Source organism: Stegostoma tigrinum, chromosome 20 (genome assembly GCF_030684315.1).
Source record: "Stegostoma tigrinum isolate sSteTig4 chromosome 20, sSteTig4.hap1, whole genome shotgun sequence".
NCBI lineage: Eukaryota > Metazoa > Chordata > Chondrichthyes > Orectolobiformes > Stegostomatidae > Stegostoma > Stegostoma tigrinum.
Window position 1 is genome coordinate 50,777,634 of NC_081373.1, and position 21,871 is coordinate 50,799,504.

General features: G+C 40.9%; 1 protein-coding gene across 2 annotated transcripts in view; it reads right to left on the minus strand.

Annotated features, from left to right (window-relative positions):
* The window catches only part of ccdc6b (coiled-coil domain containing 6b), a 68,665-nt gene that overhangs the window by 19,259 nt on the left and 27,535 nt on the right, over window positions 1-21,871 (minus strand). For both annotated transcript variants that reach the window (XM_059653158.1, XM_059653159.1), the window contains exons 2-5: window positions 6,817-6,966; window positions 5,733-5,861; window positions 3,265-3,368; window positions 1,705-1,865 (exon numbers count right to left, since the gene is read on the minus strand). In XM_059653158.1, coding sequence (XP_059509141.1) covers window positions 1,705-1,865; window positions 3,265-3,368; window positions 5,733-5,861; window positions 6,817-6,966 — 544 coding nt within the window. The remainder of the gene's footprint in view (window positions 1-1,704; window positions 1,866-3,264; window positions 3,369-5,732; window positions 5,862-6,816; window positions 6,967-21,871) is intronic.

A 21,871-nucleotide genomic window follows, 5' to 3' on the forward strand; every position in this document is an offset into this window, starting at 1 on the left:
AGTCTCTTAAATGACCCCAATGACCTTGCTTCCACAACTGCTGCTGGCAACGCATTCCATGCTCTCACAAGTCTCTGCGTAAAGAACCTGCCTCTGACATCCCCTCTATACTTTCCACCAACCAGCTTAAAACTATGACCCCTCGTGCTAGCCATTTCTGCCCTGGGAAATAGTCTCTGGCTATCAACTCTATCTATGCCTCTCATTATCTTGTATACCTCAATTAGGTCCCCTCTCCTCCTCCTTTTCTCCAATGAAAAGAGACCGAGCTCAGTCAACCTCTCTTCATAAGATAAGCCCTCCAGTCCAGGCAGCATCCTGGTAAACCTCCTCTGAACCCTCTCCAAAGCATCCACATCTTTCCTATAATAGGGCGCCCAGAACTGGACGCAGTATTCCAAGTGCGGTCTAACCAAAGTTTTATAGAGCTGCAACAAGATTTCACGACTCTTAAACTCAATCCCCCTGTTAATGAAAGCCAAAACACCATATGCTTTCTTAACAATCCTGTCCACTTGGGAGGCCATTTTAAGGGATCTATGTATCTGCACACCAAGATCCCTCTGTTCCTCCACGCTGCCAAGAATCCTATCCTTAATCCTGTACTCAGCTTTCAAATTCGACCTTCCAAAATGCATCACCTCGCATTTATCCAGGTTGAACTCCATCTGCCACCTCTCAGCCCATCTCTGCATCCTGTCAATGTCCCGCTGCAGCCTACAACAGCCCTCTACACTGTCAACGACACCTCCGACCTTTGTGTCGTCTGCAAACTTGCTGACCCATCCTTCAATTCCCTCGTCCAAGTCATTGATAAAAATTACAAACAGTAGAGGCCCAAGGACAGAGCCCTGTGGAACTCCACTCATCACTGACTTCCAGGCAGAATATTTTCCTTCTACTACCACTCGCTGTCTTCTGTTGGCCAGCCAATTCTGTATCCAAGCAGCTAAGTTCCCCTGTATCCCATTCCTCCTGACCTTCTGAATGAGCCTACCATGGGGAACCTTATCACATCCTCAGTGTCAATTTCATGACTAGGTATAACCTTGCCATCAATCCAGTAAATGCCTGCATATGGAAGATGTCCCCAGTTAGCAAGGTGCCACCCATCAGCTCAACAGGAAGTTATTTTAATCAGATCAGTACAACAGGAGAGTTTAGTTCAATCCCCTAACAATGACTAAGGATCTGGCTATGCAAGAAGTGATTATGAAATTCAAAGGGATATTTACCAAGCATAAACATGACTGTGGGCATATATAGGAAGAGGTGATACCCGATAATTGAGGGACCAGACTCGAAACTGCAAAGACAACACCGTTTCCCCAGACAGATAGCAGGGGAGGTAGCCACGGTGATTGACAGTCTTTTATAATTAGGAGTGCTGCAACCTGTAGCCTCCCCTAATAATGCTCCAATTTGGCCTGTGGCATTTAACTATTGACTACCAGGAACTCAGTAAAGTCAACTCACTACACCAACAGTAGGCACTAACCCAGCTACAATAATGAAGCAAGCCCCGCCAGCAAAATACTTCACAGTACTTGATATTAGTAACAGTTTCTGGTCCATACCCTTACATCAGTCCTATCAGTATAAATATGCATTTACATTCAATTTTAAAGTATCACCTGACAGCAACAGAAACAGGTTGTTTCTTTCTGCGTCAATCATGACATTTCAACTTAAGGTAGAACTTACGCTGCAACTGGGCAGCTCGGAGTTGTTTCTTTAGCCTCTCCACCTCATTTTTTAAAAATCTGATATGTCGCATCATGTTCTCTGGCGAGTCTATTTCCATGGAAATGTCCCTTGGAGACGGTGGAGCCGACACAGGCTGATCTAGTTTCTCCTGTAAAATACTAAAATTAAGAAATACTTAGAAATTAAGCCACAACAAAACAACAGATTTGTATTCCAAAATATATTACATCAAGCTTTCTTTAAGCAGGCAGAAAAAGACAAATCAGGTGTGCAGATTTTCATGGACAAGATACACAATTGAGACAACTTTTCTTAAAGTTAATAATATTCAAATGACTGCAACATCCAAAATATGCCTAACATCTGAGAGGAGACTGTGCGCCCTGTAAGGTTCTTCAAAGCGAGGCATTTTATTAAAACTTGTTCGCAAGGTGAGGGTGTCACTGGACAGACCAGAATTTATCACCCATCCCTAACTGCCCAGAGGGCAGCTGAGTTAACCACTTTGCTGCGGGTGTGAAGTCACATGTAGGCCAGACTAAGTGAGGATGGCAGATTTCCTTCCCTGAAAGGAATTAGAACCAGATGGGTTTTTACAACAATGATTTCATGGTTATCAGTAGATTCTTAGTTCCAATTTTTTTTTAAAATTCAGTTCAAATTCCACCATCTGCCTTGACAGGATTTGAAACCAGGACCACAATATATTAACTGAGATGCTGGATTAACAGAATGGCAATAATACAACTAGTCTATTGCCTCCTGGCTCGTTGAAGATACCATGAAACAGTTGAAAATGTAATGTCATTGCAGGGGCGATCACATGGTCATCGGACCCTGAATAAAGCTTCCACAACCTATATCAACTTGACAGTTTACTTGGACCTGAAATTGTTGTGAATTAAACACTAACCTGGCCCTCACCCTTCCCAATTAACACCTTTCCATGGATTTTATAAAAAAACCCAAAGAACTGCAGGCGCTGGAAATCCAAACCAAATACAGAAATTGTTGGAGAAACTCAGCAGGTCTGGCTGCATCAGTGGACAGAAAGCAGAGTGAACATTTCAGGCCCAGTGACTCAAAACTGAAAGCCGTTCTCAACTGGAGTCACTGGACCCAAAGCAATAACTGCTTTGTCTCCCGCAAATGCTGCCAGACCTGCTAGATGGCTAACAATTTCTGTTCTTGTCTCATCTTCCCACAGGGATTAGGTTAAGTTGCAGAGGAAGCATATATATTTGCATGTAAGGCAACCCCGCGAAGTAATCAACCTTTCTTCATTTCTCATCTTTCAAAATGAAGGATAATGGTTTTCAAAATTCTATATTTTTTGGGAGGGGTGGGAGGAGAAGGATAAATAAATCTCCCTGACCACCAAAAACTACTTTTGCAAATACGTGACAGCATTAGTTATCACTGTGGGTCTGGTAACAGCTCTCCACTCTAGAACATCTGGAACAATCTAGTTTTGGCTTGATCAGCTATTGCCCTGGTGGAGGAACATGTATACACACAGTTAAAACAAGTTGAACAGTTAAGAGTCAAGAAACTTACCGCTTCTCTGCTTCCAGTTTGTCCATCCGCTTCCACAATCGATTTACTAATGCTTCTTGTTCTTGTTCCAAAGTGTTCTCAAGGTCAATTTTTTCACGTCTCAGCTACGATAAAATTAGAGACTTTAAATAAATATTTTACTCAGTGAAATGCAAACTATTAACATGATAAATTCATACAATAACTATGTCAAGAGGAAGTACACAAAAAAACAGTATATTCTACCCAAATCTTTTGAAGACCACCCAACTTCTAACCTCGCAATGCCCAAATGCCCCAAACATTCTTTATTATACAGTGCTTGTGAAAAATCATGGAAGAACACGCTACCATGGGCCGTTTTATTAAAAAAAAGGATATTGTTGGTCAAATAAATTGAGACAGGACATCCCAATGTCCAGTAGCCAATGTAATGTTTTAAATTTCTATCCCTACATTCATTATCTTGGTTAAGCATCCTTGCAGATACCTAACCTTAACCATTCATTGCGACTGACAGCAAAGGCCAAAACATTTTGGTTTAACAACAGCACATCTGAACTCTTTCAACTCCACGCTCGAAGAAATTCTCTCTTCTCTCCCAACTAACTGGTTACTGGAGAGTGAGAAGAATTTCGATGCAAACCTCCATTCGCTAGTTGATAGGCGTGCCTGCCTAGCAAATGATAAAAGTTGAAGCATACTATTCACAACCTTGGGGCCAGATTTGACACATGCATTTGACGCTTGGGTTGCTGCCACTTCTCTTCCAGGCATGCCCCGCCTTCAAGAAGTTCTGCTCTTCTTGCTAATGAGATTTTTATTTTAATCTTCAGCTCACTTTCTTCAATGCTTTGCATTTCCCTTCTAGTGTTTACTAAAGGCTTTGCCAGCCACATCTTCATCCCCAGTAACTGTCTCCAGCTTAGTCTTACCCACATGGATTCTAACTAAAGATCCATCCATTGTGCTGTGAATCCACCCTGGATTACATGCAGCTTAGACATGCAAAGCTCCTTACGCTGTTCTCTCTGCATGTTGAAATTCACACTCATTGCCATCTCACAGTCTCTCTCTCTCTCTAGCTTCACGTTTTCTCAAATTCTGGTCCCTGGTTCATTTAATTCTTCACCTCATTTGATGCTTTACCAATCAACCTTTTCCTTTCAGATGTTAAGTAACTCCAGCTTTCAAAATCTAAGTTCCAAAGGAGCATAACAGACTTCAAATATTACTCAATTCTTTTTCCAAAGGTGGTGTATCCATCATCATCCTTTACTTGATGCAGATGAGCTTCTGATCAGATATCAATGATATCAAAAAGCACTTGTTTCCACTTCCATAACACCAACCAACTCTGCCTTTGATTCATCTGTGCTTTTATTACCTCTAGACTTGACCATTTCAATGCACTCCTTATGGGCCTCTCACATTTTAAGCTCATCTAAAACTCTGTTGACAGTGTCCCGATGCCCAGCAGGACCAGGGATTTGGTTCTCGTTGTCTCCAGTTTAAAACCATCTCTTCCACATTTTCCTTAAAGGCATACTTGAAAACCTACAACCCTGACCAAAGTAAGCTTGTCGTCAAACGTTTTCAATAATATTCCTATTGGCCACCATGGATATTTTAACCAGGTTAAAATCAGCGATGTTAATACAAGTTACTGCTGTTTCTCAGGTTCTGAAGCCTTCTTCCCTGGACAATGCTAAAAGGTCTTTGTGGTCAGCGGTTGGGCAAGGAGTAGAAAAGTGTGGCACAACAGCAAAAGATTGCCTAATCGGAAAACAGTCCTCCGGGATGCAGGTTTGGGGCATAGCTGCTTATTCATCCTCTTAGGGAGGAGAATCTCCAGTGTTCCGTTGCAGGAACCCAAGAGTAGGGAGACTAACTGGCTCTGCTATAGGATTAGAGTTTGAACTTGAGCTCAAGGAAACACTGCAACAATCAATTAAACAAGCAAAATGGTGCTTCTCTCAGCAGCCCTGCAGGCACAGTGGAACCTCAGCTGGTGTTTCAGACATGAAATCAAACAGCCAGAAGCTACTACAGTTACTACATTCACTGAACGTCTGGCCTGTACAAAAGAAAAATTTGCAGGTCAACAGGGAAAAAGTAGGGGAGCAAGACTGATTAGTTTTTATAAAGTAAGGACTTGGGCACAGAGGTAATAGGAGCCTCATTTTCTGCCTATGAATTGATTTTAGGGTGCAACTGCCGAAGGTACTGGAATGGGAGACAATTTGGTTACAAGGATCTTTCGAGCCACAATCCTGCAAGGCTGACACAGGGAAAGACAGCATAATTCTAACAGCTCTTCAGGTAGAACTGAGCATTGGGTTCTGAAGCAACTACCACTACCATGCGGTAAAGTTAAAGCACAGATTTGCATTTTTTACAAAGCTGCAAATCCCAAGTCAGAAAAGGTTCTGAAATCATGGCCGCAAACTGATTACAAACTATTGTGCTAAAATGGTTTAAAAGGTTACCTGTTCAAGTGTAAATTGTTTGGAAAGAGTATCATTCTCCAGCTTCTTGATCTTCTTCATCAACTTGTTTACTTGAAACTCCTGTTCCTGCTCTAGTGTCTGTTCCAGTTCAGCCTTTTCATGCTGCAACTAAAACAGGAAAGAGCAATGCAAGTGGGAAACAATAATAAACAAACTTTTTTCCAAAATGGGCAGCTATTTAGCAGCCAGGTTATAAGCTAACATGCCAAACATAAAACTGCTGCCTGCCAAGATTTACAGGAGGAACTATGGTTAAAGAGTCACAAGGCTAAAATTGATGCTTTTAAAGCTTTAATGAATGAATGGCCAGCAAAAAGGAAACACCTTCAATTTCTCTGCAACCCAATCTTAATTGACTGCATTGATACAAGGTACTGGGTTTCAACATATTTGAATAACCAGATTGGAAATTGATTAGGTAGAAAGTAAGGGGAGCAAGTTACAGCACTGACGATTAATCTAATAGATGGAGGAAATACCAACTCAAAGACTGGGTGCAATTCCTGATTCAGTAAAGGCTGCAGTTTTGCAGAAGAGGTATGCAATAATTAACAGCTCAATAATAAAACAGATTTGGACACATGGTTAAGACAACAGTACACTGACTTTCTAAGGGAAACCGATCAAAAATTCTGATGTGCATGTGCTACTGTGGACAGTCTGGATGCTGAACAGGCTTTTCAAACTACTGGAAAGAATATGTTCATTGACAATTGGTGCCTTATTCTGTCAAGGAATATGTATTTACTGCTGGGAAATTAAGAAGTGGACATGCTTAACTAGGTGAGATACAAGCACCTCCATGACTTTAGCTATGATTTAATCACAAACACTCAGACCTGATTTTTAAAAAGCCGGCTAAGAGAAATTTCTTTTGCTTAAGGTAAAGATGCTTGAAGGTTCTGATTCTAGAGTGACTGAAATGCATTTAAGTGCACTCTATGCAGTAATTTAGTTCAATAAAAACTTTGACCATTTTAGTTTATTGAAAATTTTGATTTACATAAAAAAAGACAGCTAGTGTATTTCAAAGCATGAGGCACTAAAACATTCATATGCCTACCTGCATCAGTTTGCGGGAGAGCTCATTGGTGAGAAATTCTTCTTCCTTCTCATAATTTACAGCCAGTGTTTCTTTTTCTTTTTGCAAAGCTTGAATCTTCTTAAACAATGTATTACTAATGAACTCTTCCTCCTGTTCAGCTCTTGCTTGCTGTAGAATAATGATAAACAATTTGAAAACTTGTGATTTATTTCAGGACGTTTGAGCTAAGCGATTATGGCCGAGCACCTTTTCGTCCTCAAGTCTTTGGCTTCGCGTATTTCAATTAAACTTGGAGCCGATTTAGTCGACCTTTACCTTATTAGAATCTCGACTGCCATAGGTACAAAGGAGATCCACTATGTCAGAGCACTATCGTTTTCCATTTGCCTAGTCATTCTCTCCTCCAAAAGTGTGGTTAAACTCTGCTGCCTATATCCTGACTTGCATCAAGACCTGTTCACCCCAGCTGTTATAGCCTATCTAACCTACACGGGTTCCTACTAAAGCACTGTCTTCACTTCTCATCCTTCTTCAAATTCCTCTATGGTTTCACCCCTTCCACCTTTGTAATCTCTCCTAGCCGCGTGACATTTGTGATACCTGCACTTCGACTGACTGATGTTGAGAACCCCCAATTCAAAGTGCACTTATTGCCATGCCTTGAGCTGCTTAGACGCTGAACTTCCTTATCTCTATCAGTCTTACATCCTTTCAGATATTCATTAAAGCCTCTCATTGACTAAGCTTTTGGCCATCTACCTGAAATTCACCTCACGTATATCAGTACTGGATTTAAGTTTTGCTTTAAAGCATGCCTGTAAATCCAAGCTTTTTTTTAAAAAAACTGACTTAAAGTTGTAAACCTAAATGTGCAAAATAGAGAAGGCCTGCACCTTTTATGACCTCAGGATCTTCCAATGCTTTTCATAGGTGATTACTGTGGTTACTGTTGTAAGGCAGGAACATTATACAGATCACCAAATAAAATCGATTTTGCCGGTGAAATTAACAAGGAAATAACTGCTGACCAGGGCACAAGGACAGCTCCTCTGCTCTTCTCAAAATAGTTCAAATCCTGTAGGTCTCATCCCAAAGACAGCATCTGCAACATTGCAGCACTGTTTCTGCATGTCACTCAAGTTTCAGCCCAAACTGAGCATTCAGGTGTTTGAAGGGGATTTTAACTCCATATTCTAACTCCGGCAACAGCGCAAGTAAAATAGGGATCTAATGTTGTTCTTGGATTACACCGGCCTATTTGGTCTCCAGGACTATGCACCTTTTTCCAACTGGGCTTCCTAAGTGCCTGGCATGTGGTAACTTTTAAAAAAAATTTCAAACAAATTCAAGCCTTCCCTTTGCATTTAATACTGTCACCCAACTACTTTTCAACTTTCAGGCTTAAAGACAACTATATTAAGAATAGAGAATTAACAGGTTAGACAGGAATCCTTTGTGGGTCAAATTTTATGTTTGAATATCAAGTAAAATTCATGGGCTGAACATCAACTTGTTCCATACTTGACATTTTCTAAGCAAGTGTTTTGTCACAGTAACTCAGTGACCTAGTTCTCGTCTTGGTCCACAAAGACAAATATAGCATCACACTGTTTCAGAAGACAACTATTTGCATCACAATCATGTGCTAAAACATTTACCTTCAGCATAACTGTAATTGCTTTCTTTCGATAGTTTTGCTTCAGTTAGCACACCAAGCTACTAGATGAATGTGTTCCTTATTCAAACACCACCCAACTTAGTTTCCTAGATTTTCAGCTAAATTTAAATTAACCAATCTGTTACATAACTAGTTATGCAAACAAGTTAAACTCAATGTACTGACTGGAAAGACGATCAAAGAATTACAGATTGCATACAATGCACAAAATGCCCAGCCACAACGACATAGACCTCGCACTGCCAGAAAATCCAATCCACTGTTATTTTCATTGTGAATTTTACACTTGTAATCAAAATTGTCTCTATTATACAACATGATATTTCACTGAAGTCCAAAATATCTGTCAAAAGCGACTGGCAACTATTGCATAGTCCTATTCGATCATGGCCATGAGAACTTGCTGGTTGCCTGGCCAACATTCATCCCTCAACCAATACCGTCAAAAATGCATCAACTGACCCTATATCTCACTGACTGCAAGAGCGTGCTATCTGAAAATATTTTCTCCAGAGCTAATCTGCAAAGTGCTCAGAATGAAAAGCATTAAGTAAAAATTCTTTTTGCCTCTTTGCTATTTTAATTTTAGCTTGCACTTTTCTTTGATCATATTTGCCATTTCTCTCCTCATTGCTTTACAAATTCCGTTTGATTTCGGAAACAGACAGAATGAGACAGGGGCAAAACTATCGGCACATGCTACAATGCAACTGGAAAGTAGGGAAACAACAAACCCGAGACTGACGAAAGGGAGGCAAGCAAGAAAATGCCAGAGAAAAATGAGTAATCAAAAGGAAAATCTCGCTGCAAAGTATATAACATTACAATAACTATTTCTATCCCAGCAAAAGAGAGCACATCTCCAGCTTTTGCAGGCAATAAAGCATACACTAAAATACGTGGAATATTCTGTGTGTTGAAACAATATTGGACTTAGAAGCATATTCTGGCTATTGCTGAAATTAATACAATTTCATCAACAAGTGTGAGGTTAGCACTTTAGCAGAAAGAACAGAGGCAGTGATTATTTTCTAAACAGGAAAACTGAAGCACAAAGGCTCTCGGGAGTCCTTGTTCAGGGTGCCCCTAAGATTAACATGTAGGTTCAGCTGGCAGTCAGGAAGGCATGTGCAATGTTAGCATTCATTTCAAATTAGGCTAGAATACAAGAGCAGCAACGTACTGCTAAAGCTGTATAAGGCTCTGGTCAGACTACATTTGGATGACTGAGCGCAGTTTTGGGCCCCATATCTAAAAAGAAAGATGCACTGGTGTTGGAGGGGGTCCACAGGAGGTTCACAAGAATGATCTGGGGGTTGAAGGGCTTGTCAAATGAACAGTGGTTGAAGAATTCAGGTCTACACTCAATGGAGTTTAGAAGTATGAGGGAGCGATCTGATTGAAACCTACAGGGAACTGACAGCATTGATAAATTGGACACGGGGAAGATGTTTCCATTAGTAGGACGGAATAGGACCTGAGGTCACAGCCTCAGTGCGAAGAGACACCCCTTTAGAACTGAAATGAGGAGGAATTTCTTCAGTCAGAGGGATATTGAAAAAATGTTAGTTTACTGTAAGAGAAGTAATAGCACAGCATTTTGAAATATATAGCAGTCAAAGTCAGTTTGACGTCAAGAGAGCATCATGCCCAAGAGTTATTCAGATTCTTGGAGAAAATAAAAGTTAGTTAGATAGGGAGGAAGCAGTGGATACAATATATGTGGATTTACAGAAGGCATACAATAAAGTGCCAAAGATTAGACTAGGTAGGTAGTAGGCACTAAGCATTGACAGCGGTTTGCCTCACTAATAGACGACAGATTGGGATAAGGTGTATTTTGTGATGGCATCCTGTAACTAGTGGAGGGCCATATAGATTAGCACAATTACTTACAAAATATACTACTGGCTTGGATAAGCAAAGTCCACGCACTATCAGCATGTTTGAAGACAACAAATTAGGTGGAAGGCAAATGGTGGGGATGACAGTCTGCTGAAGGATATAGACAGGTTAAGCAAGTGGGCAAAAGCTTAGCAGATGAAATATACTCTGGGAAAATGTTAAGTTACTCACTTTGCAGGAATAAGAGAAGCTGAATACTATTATATGGAGAAGGACTGTAGAAACCAATGCAGCAAAGGGATTTGGGACTCATCCACAAAAAGCTAGCATACAAATTCAGCATGTAATATGAAAGGTCAATGGATATGTTGATTTTTATTTCAAGGATAGAGAATAGAAGTAGGGACATTTTGCTAAAACTACACAAAACGCTAGTCAGATCATAACTGGAATACTGTGAACAGTTGCAATCCCCTTATTTAAGCAAAGATGCACTAGTTTCGGAAGCAATCCAGAGAAAGTTCACTATTTTATCCCAAGTGTAAAGGGGCTGCCTTATGAAGAGGCATTCAGCTGGTTGGGCCTGTACTCACTTGAGTTTAGCAGAATTAGAATTGACATTATTGAAACATACAAGATCGTTAGGAGGGCTCAACCACGGTAGGTATGGAAAGGCTACTTCCACTTGGCCAGAGGCATAATCTCTGAATGAAGGGTCACCCATATAAGATGGAGAAGAGGAGAAATTTCTTCTCCCCGGATAGTGCACCTGAGGTTCTTTACCTCAGTGGGCTGTTAAGGTGGGTCATTAAGTGTGTTTAAGGCAGTGATTAACAGGTTTTTAATGAGTAAGGGAATCAAAGGGGAAAGGCAAGGAAGGTGGAGTTGAGGATCATCAGATCAGCCATGATGTCACTGAATGGCAGAGCAGACTTAAATGAACTGAATAGCCTACTTCTCCGAAGTCTTAAGATCATTTGATTACAGTTGTAAACCCATACATTCATATGGGCTTAACATTAATAATTCAAACAAGGGTCAGGAAATCTCTTTCGTGATTGCGCACCAGCAAGGTGTTTCAAGATTGTTAGCATTTCCAAATCAACAAAAAGCAACATTCACTTATGTTCTAAGGTTCATTTTGCCTGACCTTCAAAAGCAAACCAAACAGAAAATTACAGAAACATTGACAACCTCCTCTCACAAAAAAACATGTAATTTAGAAAGGCAAAAGGTGGGGGGGGGGGGGGGATGTTTTTAAAGAAAATACATCCTGTTAAATTTATAACTATCAGAAAGAGGTAACTACCACTGAATGCAGCTGGAATAAAACAGCTTAATAACATACTCATCACTTCCTCATAACAAAAATCACAGGCATCTATAAATCTCCCTTCAATTACAAACTGACAAGAATTTATTACAAGGCTTGCTATATGACGATGCCTGTAGTAATTTGAAAAAAGTTGTTTGTCGCTCACAATTGAAGTCTGCACCTAATAATGGAAGCCTGGGAAAGGACACTGACAATGTTTCAGTCGGCAACTTCAAAATGTAAACGTGACAACACTGAAGCAGGTGGACTGGAACCTGGGCTTCCTGACCCAGAGGCAAGGATTCTACCTCTGTGCCAAAGAACGCTTGATTCAATGAATTTGGATTGCCATAATTAGAAGTTTCAGTTACTTCTACAACAGAAATATTGGATTTAAAATAAATTGAGTTTAGTACAGTATCAGCATTAAACACACAGCTACAACAAACCACCTTCGGAAGCCATACTAATGCTGCAGCTTAACATTTGAAGTTAATTCCATGAATTAGACATCTTGGGCATAGTATTGATACGAAGGTGTGAGATTAACTCAGATACAATTCTCTCACCCATTTTTCCAAAGAGCTATTTTGGGAACTTGGTCAATAAAATTGAATACTGCGTGTTTTATGAATTTGCAATTGTCGCTCTAAGGATTGAAAAACCTTCTCCATGAATATTTAATACTCGTTTCGGCAAGAGTCAACTATTTTCCTACAATATGAATAACACACTCAGTCCAGTGATATTTATTGCAAGTCATACAACTGATCAAGTTACTGGTGAGAGCCGATAAAACAACCTGCAAAACAATGACTCTTCCCTAAATCTGTGCACATAGCAAGTTCCCAAAATGCATGGTACCAAGACCAGTTTTATATTGAAAAAAAATCTCGTCACAGCACCGACAGGTATATCAGAAATGGCAAATTTGGACACAAAGTACTTACAAATTTCAAAGCATCCTGAAACGGCCTCGCATTTTTAAAAAAATTAATAAAAGGTATTTGACATACAAAGTACACATGCCACTTGCTCATGTTTAACTGTGTCGCATCTTATATTTCCCAAACATCTACACCATGCAAAATACTCCACACGATGCCTGGAGCATCAAAGCCACCTATCATGCTCACAAAGTCACAAAAGTGAAGAATTCTTTCCTCATGAGCTCTGAAAAAAAAACTATTTACAAGTTTTAGGAGCCTCATCCAAAGATAAATCTGGAGCAAACAGTGGTGGCAAAGGGGAATTTGTGAATGGACATTGTAATGGAATACACTGTGGCTAGCAAGCATTGGTTATCAGCAAAATAATTTTCAAACCTACTTTGGTCACAAATTGGAATCATGAAATAATGAAAAGGTAGCAATGTTGCTGAAAATGTACAAATTTTCCTGTTCTGAAAGTAAACTTGGTTCATGCAATTCACTCTCTGGATGGTAGTTAAAAAAATTGATGTACATAACGGAAGTAATAAGATTGTAAAGTGCCACATAACAAATATTTCTCAAGGACTCTGCACTCACTAACCTCTAATGTGCTTCCTTTTCACCGTCATTCATAATATTTTACTGGGCACTTAAAAATGACGCAATGTAAACATTCCTCCTTCATTATTGATCCCCACAACCACACCCATATCAAAGAATGGTGCAGAACGGCATGCCCAAGACATCAACAGGCCTTTTTTTTTTGGGAAGAGTGTGAGCTATCATCATGGTGAAACTCCAAGACAGAGTTACTTGAATGCCAAACAGCAGAAGCATCATACAACAGACAGGACTAAGTAATCCCATGACCAATGGATCAGGTCCAAATTGTGCAGTCCAGCATAATGAATGGTGCTGGATAATTAAGACAGTAACAGGAGGCGGAGGTTTTACAAATATCTCCAACCTCAACTATGGAGGACTCCAGCACATCATGGCAAAAAACCAGGCTCAAGTACTTACATCCAACTTCAACCATAAATGCCGTAGATGTTCCATCTCAGGCTCTTACCATGGTTGTCAGCATCACATGTTTCAGTTCAAACAATTTGATTCACTCTGCATGACAGAAACTGAAGGCACTTCATGACAACATTCCAGTAACAGAACAGAAGGCCTGCACTCCAGACATAATGGGAACTGCAGATGCTGAAGAATCCGAGATAACAAAGTGTGGAGCTGGATGAACACAGCGAGCCAAGCAGCATCTCAGGAACACAAAAGCTGACGTTTTGGGCCTAGACCCTTCATCAGAAAAGGGGGATGGGAGAGGATTCTGAAATAAATAGGGAGAGGGGGGGCAGCGGATCGAAGGTGGATAGGAGACAGACAAGTTAAAGGGGCGGGGATGGAGCCTGTAGAGGAGAGTATAGGTGGGCAGGTAGGGAGGGGATAGGTCAGTCCGGGGAGGACGGACAGGTCAAGGGGGCGGGATGAGGTCAGGAGGTGCGGCTTGAGGTGGGAGGAGGGGATAGGTGAGAGGAAGAACAGGTTAGGGAGGCGGGGACGAGCTGGGCTGGTTTTGGGATGCAGTGGGGAGAGGGGAGATTTTGAAGCTTGTGAAATCCACATTGATACCATTGAGCTGCAGGGTTCCTAAGCTCAATGAGCTGCTGTTCCTACAACCTTCGGATGGCATTGTTGTGGCACTGCAGTAGGCCCATGATGGACACGTCATCTAAGGAATGGGAGGGCGAGTTGAAACGGTTCGCGACAGGGAGGTGCAGTTGTTTGTTGCAAACCGAGCATAGGTGTTCTGCAAAGCAGTCCCCAAGCCTCCACTTGGTTTCCCCAATGTAGAGGTAGCCACAAAGGGCACAGCGGATGTAGTATACCACACTGGCGGATGTGCAGGTGAACATCTGCTCGATGTGGAAAGTCATCTTGGGGCCTGGGATGTGGGGGAGCGAGGTGGTGTGGGGGCAAGTGCAGTGCAGTACAAGTATTTTGCAGAACACCTACGCTAGGTTCGCAACAAACAACAGCACCTCCCAGTCGCGAACCATTTCAACTCATTTGCATTCCTTCGATGACATGTCCATCCTGGGCCTACTGCAGTGCCACAACAAGGCCAAAGCAACGCAAAGCTTTACCTGGTGATCGGAGGGGGCTGGCAGCATTGTCAGCAGCAACAAGACCTCCAACAAAAGGAGGTCTAAAATTATAATAAAGACGGGGAAAATGAAGTATAAGGGCTAACTAGACAGGAACATTAAAAACTGACAATAAGAGCTCCTTTAAATATCTAAAAGGGAAGGGGAGGGTCAAAGTGAACCCTTGGAAGATGAATATGTGGAGCGGTTATGAGGAACAAGGTAATGATAAAGGGCTTAAGCAAATATTTTGCATCATTCCTTATGGTGCAAGATACTTCAAACATTCCATTTATACTAAAGAATGAGGGGCCATCAATAAAAAAACAATATTTAGATAAACTAATAGGGTTAAAAACCGATAAGTTCCCTGGCCTTGATGGCTTGCATCCTAAAATCCTAAAAGAAATAGCTCCAGAGATAATGGAGACATTGATCATAATTTTCTAAAAATAACTGGACTCTGATGTAGAGTTTGCGCTCGCACGTGTGCGTGGCGGGGTGCAAAAATCAGGTAACTATAGGCCAAACAGCCGAATATCCGTTGTTGGAAAACTATTGGAGTCAATTATGAAGGCAATAGCAACATTTGGAAAATCAGTCTAATCAAGTAAAATTAATGAAAGGAAAACTGGGTTTGACTAATTTAGAGTATTTCAAGCAGTGTCCACTTGAATGGGTAGAGGGGAGCCAGTATATGGTGTACTTGGAACTTCCAGATGCATTTGACAAGTACCTCAAGACTAGGATCAGTGTTGTTGCGGGTAGTATATTGCCTCATTTGGCATGGTTATTTAACAAGTGGGGATAAGAGGTTCTTTCTCAGGATGGCAACCTATAACCACTGGTGTTCCACACAGTTCAGTGATGGGACCGCAACTGTTCTATTAATAACTTGGAGGAGGGAATGAATGCACTGTAGCCAAATTTTCATTTGACAAAAAAATAGATGGAAAGGCAGGCTAGAAAAAGGGACACAAACTAACAGTATATAGAGAGGCATCGATCGGTTAAGTAAGTTGTCAAGAAGTTGGCAAATTGAATAGAATACAGGAAAATGTGAAGTCATTCATTTTGAGACAACATGTAGACACTTGGTTTAAATGGAGAAAAGTGCAGGAAGCTACAACACAAAAATGAGATCACAAGTGTAGAGCTAGATGAACACAGCAGGCCAAGCAACATCAGAGGACCAGCAAAGCTGATGTTTCAGGTCTAGACCCTTCTTCAGAATTTCTGGAGGGGGGGGGGGGGCGGTCTAGGCCTGAAACGTCAGCTTTCCTGCTCGGCTTGCTGTGATCATCCAGCTCTACACCTTGTTTTCTCAAATTCTCCAGCAACTGCAGTTCCTATTATCTCTAACACAAAAGTAACTTGGGGGCACCTGTGCACAAAATACAGAAAGCTAGCACACTGGTGCAGCAGGTAATCAGGAAGGCTCATGGAACGTTGGCCCTTGTAACAAGGGAGTTGGAGTACAAGAGTCAGGAAATCTTATTGCAACTGAACAAGGTGCTAGTGAAAACACATCTGTAGTAAGAAAAGACGTCATATGAGGCAGAAAAGGTTCATTAGAATGATCCCTAGTATTGAGGGGCTGCTTTAAGAGCAAAGGCTAAACAGGCTGGTAAGTTACTCACTGGAGCTTAGAAGAACGAGAGGTGATCTCATTGAAACATATGGGCTTGGTAGGGTAAATGCTGAGGGGATGTACCTCTCATAGGTACCAGAGTGCTTTGTCTCAGAATAAAGGGGTACCAATTTAAGACTCATAAGGAGACAATTCCTTAGAGGGCTGATTGTCTTTGGAACCAAATCCCACAGCCCTCTGTGGCAAGGAATCCTTTTGTATATACAAAGCTGAAATAGATTCTTGATGAGGAGGCAAATCTAGGGTTACAGGGAAAAGGCAAGAAACTGGGTGTGAGAAACGTCAGATCAGCTACGATCCTATTTAACAGGCTAAACAGCCAATCCTTATGGTCAAGTTCTAGCAGAACTGAACTCTATGGTTATCAGGGAACTCTCCACAGATTGGGATTATGCCCAACACAAACAAAGATCAAAGATCATTGTGACTGTCGGATACCTCTGCAGGAGTTTTTCAGGGTAGTGTCCTAGGCCCACACAAACTGCTCCTCCATCACAAAGATAGAATTGGGATGCATGTTGATGATTGCACAATGCTCAACTCCATTCTCAACACTTTAAATGCTTAATACTGTCCACCTACAAATGCAGCAACACCTAGGTGACATCGATGCTTGAGCTGGTAAGGTGCAATTAACATTTACGTGAAAAATGCTGATCAATGACCATCTCCGCTAAGAAAAATAAGTCTAACCAGTGTTCACTGAAAATTAACAGCACCATCACCGAAGCCCCCAATGAGTCAACATGCCAGAGCTACTACTGACAAAAAGTTGAACTGGAGCAACAAATAAATGCAATAGCTACAAGAGCCAGTCAGAGAAACTCAACCATCTCCCAAAATAATTTCCTTAATTAAAGTCAGGAAGGTGACAGAATACTCTCCATTGCCTGGATGAATGCAGCTCCAACAGTCCTGAACAGCTTGACACTATCCAGGACAAAGTAATCTACTTTCTTGACATCTCATCCACCACCTCCGACACAAAGTCCCTTCACCACCTCAATGGCAACAACACGCACCACGCGCGAAATGTCCGACAGTAATACACAAAGGGTCCTTCAACAGCAGCTTCCAAATCCACCAACTTTTTCTTCTAGAAAAGTAGCAGATTCATGTCAACACCATCAGCTGCAAGTTTTCCTCCCAGTCACACACCACTCTGACCTGGAATTCACTGTCGCTGGGACAAAATTCTGGAATTCCCTTCTTAACCATACTGTGGCTATCTCCACACCGCATGAATTGCAGTGGTTCAAAGAAACAGCGCATCACCTTCTCCAAGACAAGTGGGGGTCAGACAATAAGTGCTTGTCTAGTCAGCAATGCCTAAGAAAGATCAACAAATAGAACCACCATTACTGGCCACGATTTTTGGCAAGGAACACTACTGGAGGTTAAGCCACAATATAACACAGTGAAGCTGAGGTGCTTTTTCATCAATCTCATAAGGAATGCCTGGATTACAAAAGAAAATAGAAAATTGAACTGCAACAAAGGAAATTCGAGTTAGATGCAAACATTGCCAATGTGCAACAGACCACCTGCTACAGAATGGTTGTGAGGAATCTCAAGAATACTGATGGGCATTACAAGGTATTTGCCCAGGCCACGTGGACACAGACAAAGCAGCCCGAGTGCACACTTTTATCCAAAGTCTAAGCTGAAAGTAGTTAGTAATGGCCAATATCCCCCGCATTTCCCCCCCCCCCCCCACCCCCCCCCCAATGTACTGGCTGCTATACAGCAGTGCACACATGGCAACTTAATGGGAGTAAATTGCGCAGGGCCTGCACTGGGACTTGAGTGTTGCTGCAGTCTGATGGGCATTGAGACACTGACATGGTCTTGGCCAAGTCCAAGCTCAGATGCACTCAACAATGGCGAGGAAATGGAGACTTTGCTGGAAATCACTCCATGCGAAGTGATATGGCACAAGTTATAAAGTTCGAGTTGCTAAGTGAAGTTTCAGGACCTTGTGCCAGTTAGAAATTCCACCCAAATTAGGGTCAGCTTATTTTACAGTGCAAGGCGCGTTAAGTTTCCAGCTGGATACTATAACAGTCAGTCGTTCTCTCCAAACACGATCTTCTTACCAGCAATTTAATCCAGAGGCTGGAAACCTACTTCAGACTAGATCCTCTATACAGTGCATACACAATGACAACATATGAAGAATTTTAGGCACAAGTCTTAGATTAATTTAAAATCTTGTCTTCACCTTACTGTAATAGTTCTAGAAAGAGCTAAAACTTTAGAATTCTCACGAACAGAAAATATTTGTAACTGCACAGAATACAGAAAATGTTATGGATCAAAGTTTGATTTTGTAAATTTTCTTAACTTATCCATCCTGTTAAAAGCCACATTTCCAATACAAGTAAAGACTCCTACACAACTAGCACCTTTCAGGTCTTCAGATGTTCAAGGCACTTTATAGAAAATTAAGCATTCAAGTGTTATCACTGTTCCTCTGCTACTCTGTTCAGGATGGCACATCAAAAGAGGACTTCAAAAGACTAAGAATTCTAAATGATGTTCCCCCCCACTTTTAAAAAAGTTACTACTAAAGTCTACGAATCAAGATTATTTTTGAACTTCAGTCCAGTTTGCCAAATTTTCACTCAAAAATGTGAGCTGATCATTCATGTACCAATGGAAAACTGAAATTCCAGGTGTGGAGGTGGTATTTGGAGGCTGCCTGTAGGTTGTGATACCTGAAGCTCTGGTCCAGGTGCTCCTCCGTTAAGTCTCCAAAAGCGTATGCTGAATTTATGCAGAAGTCCCCAATGACAACTGCAGGTGCTCAGTGCATCATAATGTCAGACTAACACCTGCCTGAATGGTTCAAACTTTATCTTTTTGGCCTTCAAAAACCAAAACTCATTGGCTAAAATGGTTTTTCATTGCCTGGCATGTATACACACGTGTCTGTGTGTTCAAAAGGCTGAACTTAGAGCCCTGGTTTCAGCGCAATTCAAGTTATTTATTCACAGGTGCTATCGATTTCAGTTATAGTTCTGAATACTGACCACACAAACTGCATTCTTTCCTTAACTGATGGTAACTCTTAATCCACACATCACCTATCAAGCCATCCAATCACTGTCAAGGACACGCACAAAACTTTGGCAGAGAATCTGATTTTCAGTATGGGTTCTCTGTTTGAAAATTACCATGGGCTTAAAGTCCGTTCTATAGAACACGCAGGCTAGTAACATCATGAATCTCGTCTTCTCCATTGAAATGTTTACAAACCATTTCAGTTTGCAGTTCGGTTGCTGAGTATGTCAAAATTCAAAAGGTGTTTTACCCATGTTGCTAATGTAATATAATAGATACCCGGCTTTTTTTGACATTGCCTAATAAATCACTTGAAAACTAGCTACTTTGGCATCCATGTTCTTTGGTACTTTGACCAATTTTGGTATTCTGCCAAAACACTGCTGTTGTCGAAAACAGCCACTCCAAGTAGCTGCTACTCTGAAACCTTTGACAAACTCCAGTTTGATTTGGGACACAAGTACATACACAGGCAAGGGTATTCCTGGTGACAATGCAACCATCCTAACAATTTGTAAAAAAAACTAGCTTCAAATCAGATCAGTGGTTATCACTTGTTCTCAGAGCATTTGCTCTCAGGCAGCCTCTTCAGGATAGATTCCTCCATTTTTGAGTCAAGTTTTCAGCCCCACAGATTTCCCCTGCTGTATCATGGTTATTTAATGCATCATGCAAATTTTACACCTGAAATCTGTTGTCAGAGATATTCTTTTTGACCATTCATGTTTGCATATTGGTCACCCAGTGACATCTAAAGTACCCATGCATCATCTTTGGAACAAGGCCTGTATTGCCTGCTTGATTCCATACATAGCTTAGTGGTGAATAATACCTGCATTTTGATCTGAAAAACTGAAGTTACCTCATGGCAACATGGAATTTATCAATTTATTAACAGAAAGTGAGGAGAGGACTACCTTAACTTTCACAGTCCTACACGAGTTTTAACACCAAAAAAAATGTCAACTTACACATCCAGATAAATTACATGCCACAATATGTAGTGGTTGCTTTAGGACAAACTTTATTGAAGTAGGATTATGAACTAAGAATGAAAAATAAAATGTTTGGGCCTGGGTTTACTAGTTTCTTAATAGTGCTCATATCAAAATAGCATGTTTTTATCCCTAATTTCACAAAGTCCCCTGAAATCACTGGCATTATTCTTAGGCATTCATAATTTGTAGCCTCTCAATTGGCTACAAAAAATGTAAAATTCTTTCTAATCTGAACAGGTTAATTTAGAAAACTCAAGACTTCCAGTTAATGTTTTAAATCAATTTTTGTTTACATTCTGCACACACTAGATAAGCTTGTTTTTGCTTCTTTCCTTAAACCTACAATTAATTTTTGAAGACCCTTCTGGGTTAACTGAGTCAACAATTAAGCAACAAACTCAAAAAACGTTTTGGTTCAAGTCACTATTCTGTAATGATCTAGCTATTTCAATCAGACTGGCCTCCATCTTTCTGAACCCAGGAGGACAGGGAAGACGGAGCTACAACTGGCCAAGATGTCTGTCCCTCCAATGCTGCTGGAAATATCTAAGTTTGGATGTTGAACAAAATCAGGGCTGAATTCAATGGCATCCACAATCTCATACTACAGTCTTATCAAGGCTCACAAATGAAAACCAGGTTGGTGTAGCGACAAGGGCACAGGTAGTTGAAATTGTCAGACAAATAAGGATTCAGATGAGAAAGGCTGCTTCAGTAACCTAAGAGAGACAAATCATGGCCTGCTACTTATTTGGCATGTTAACAAAGTTAGGCAAGAACATGAAATTAGGAATAATTATGTTAACTCTTGTACAAGTTTCAAATCAAGACTGCACCAATAACATGGAAGCATAGTGTTGCCTCAAAGCAAGTAGGAGTTGACAGTATGAATCTCATAATAAAGATTGAGACTTAGGAGTCAAGAAGCAACATGAACTGAGAGATTACTATGAACCAGAGGAATGGAGTTTTCTCAGACCGCCAAAAGTGGAAAGTAGCATTGAGATCACAACTGTTCATCATTAAAATTATTCGGACCCAGAAAGAGGGGGGCAGTGTGTTGCAATTTGCCAATACTATCGACCTGCTTTTTCGAAAATATTTACTCAAGGGATATAAACTTCACTGGCTAGGTCACTGTTTATTGGCCATCCCTAACTGCACCCACAGTACCATTCAGAATGAAATTCAATGACTTTAACCCAATCACAATGAAGGAACAGCAATATAATCCAGTCACAATGGTGAGAGACTTGGAGAACTCACTGGAAGTGGTTTTCCCATGCAGCTGACCTTGACTGTCTAACTGGAGAGCGTGCACATATGGAAGGAACAAAGGTGAGGGGCATAGCTAAAAACATGGAAGACGATACCAAAATTCAGGAGTACGAACAAATTTCTTTTGGGCCAATGGCAGATTACACTTAATATTGCCATG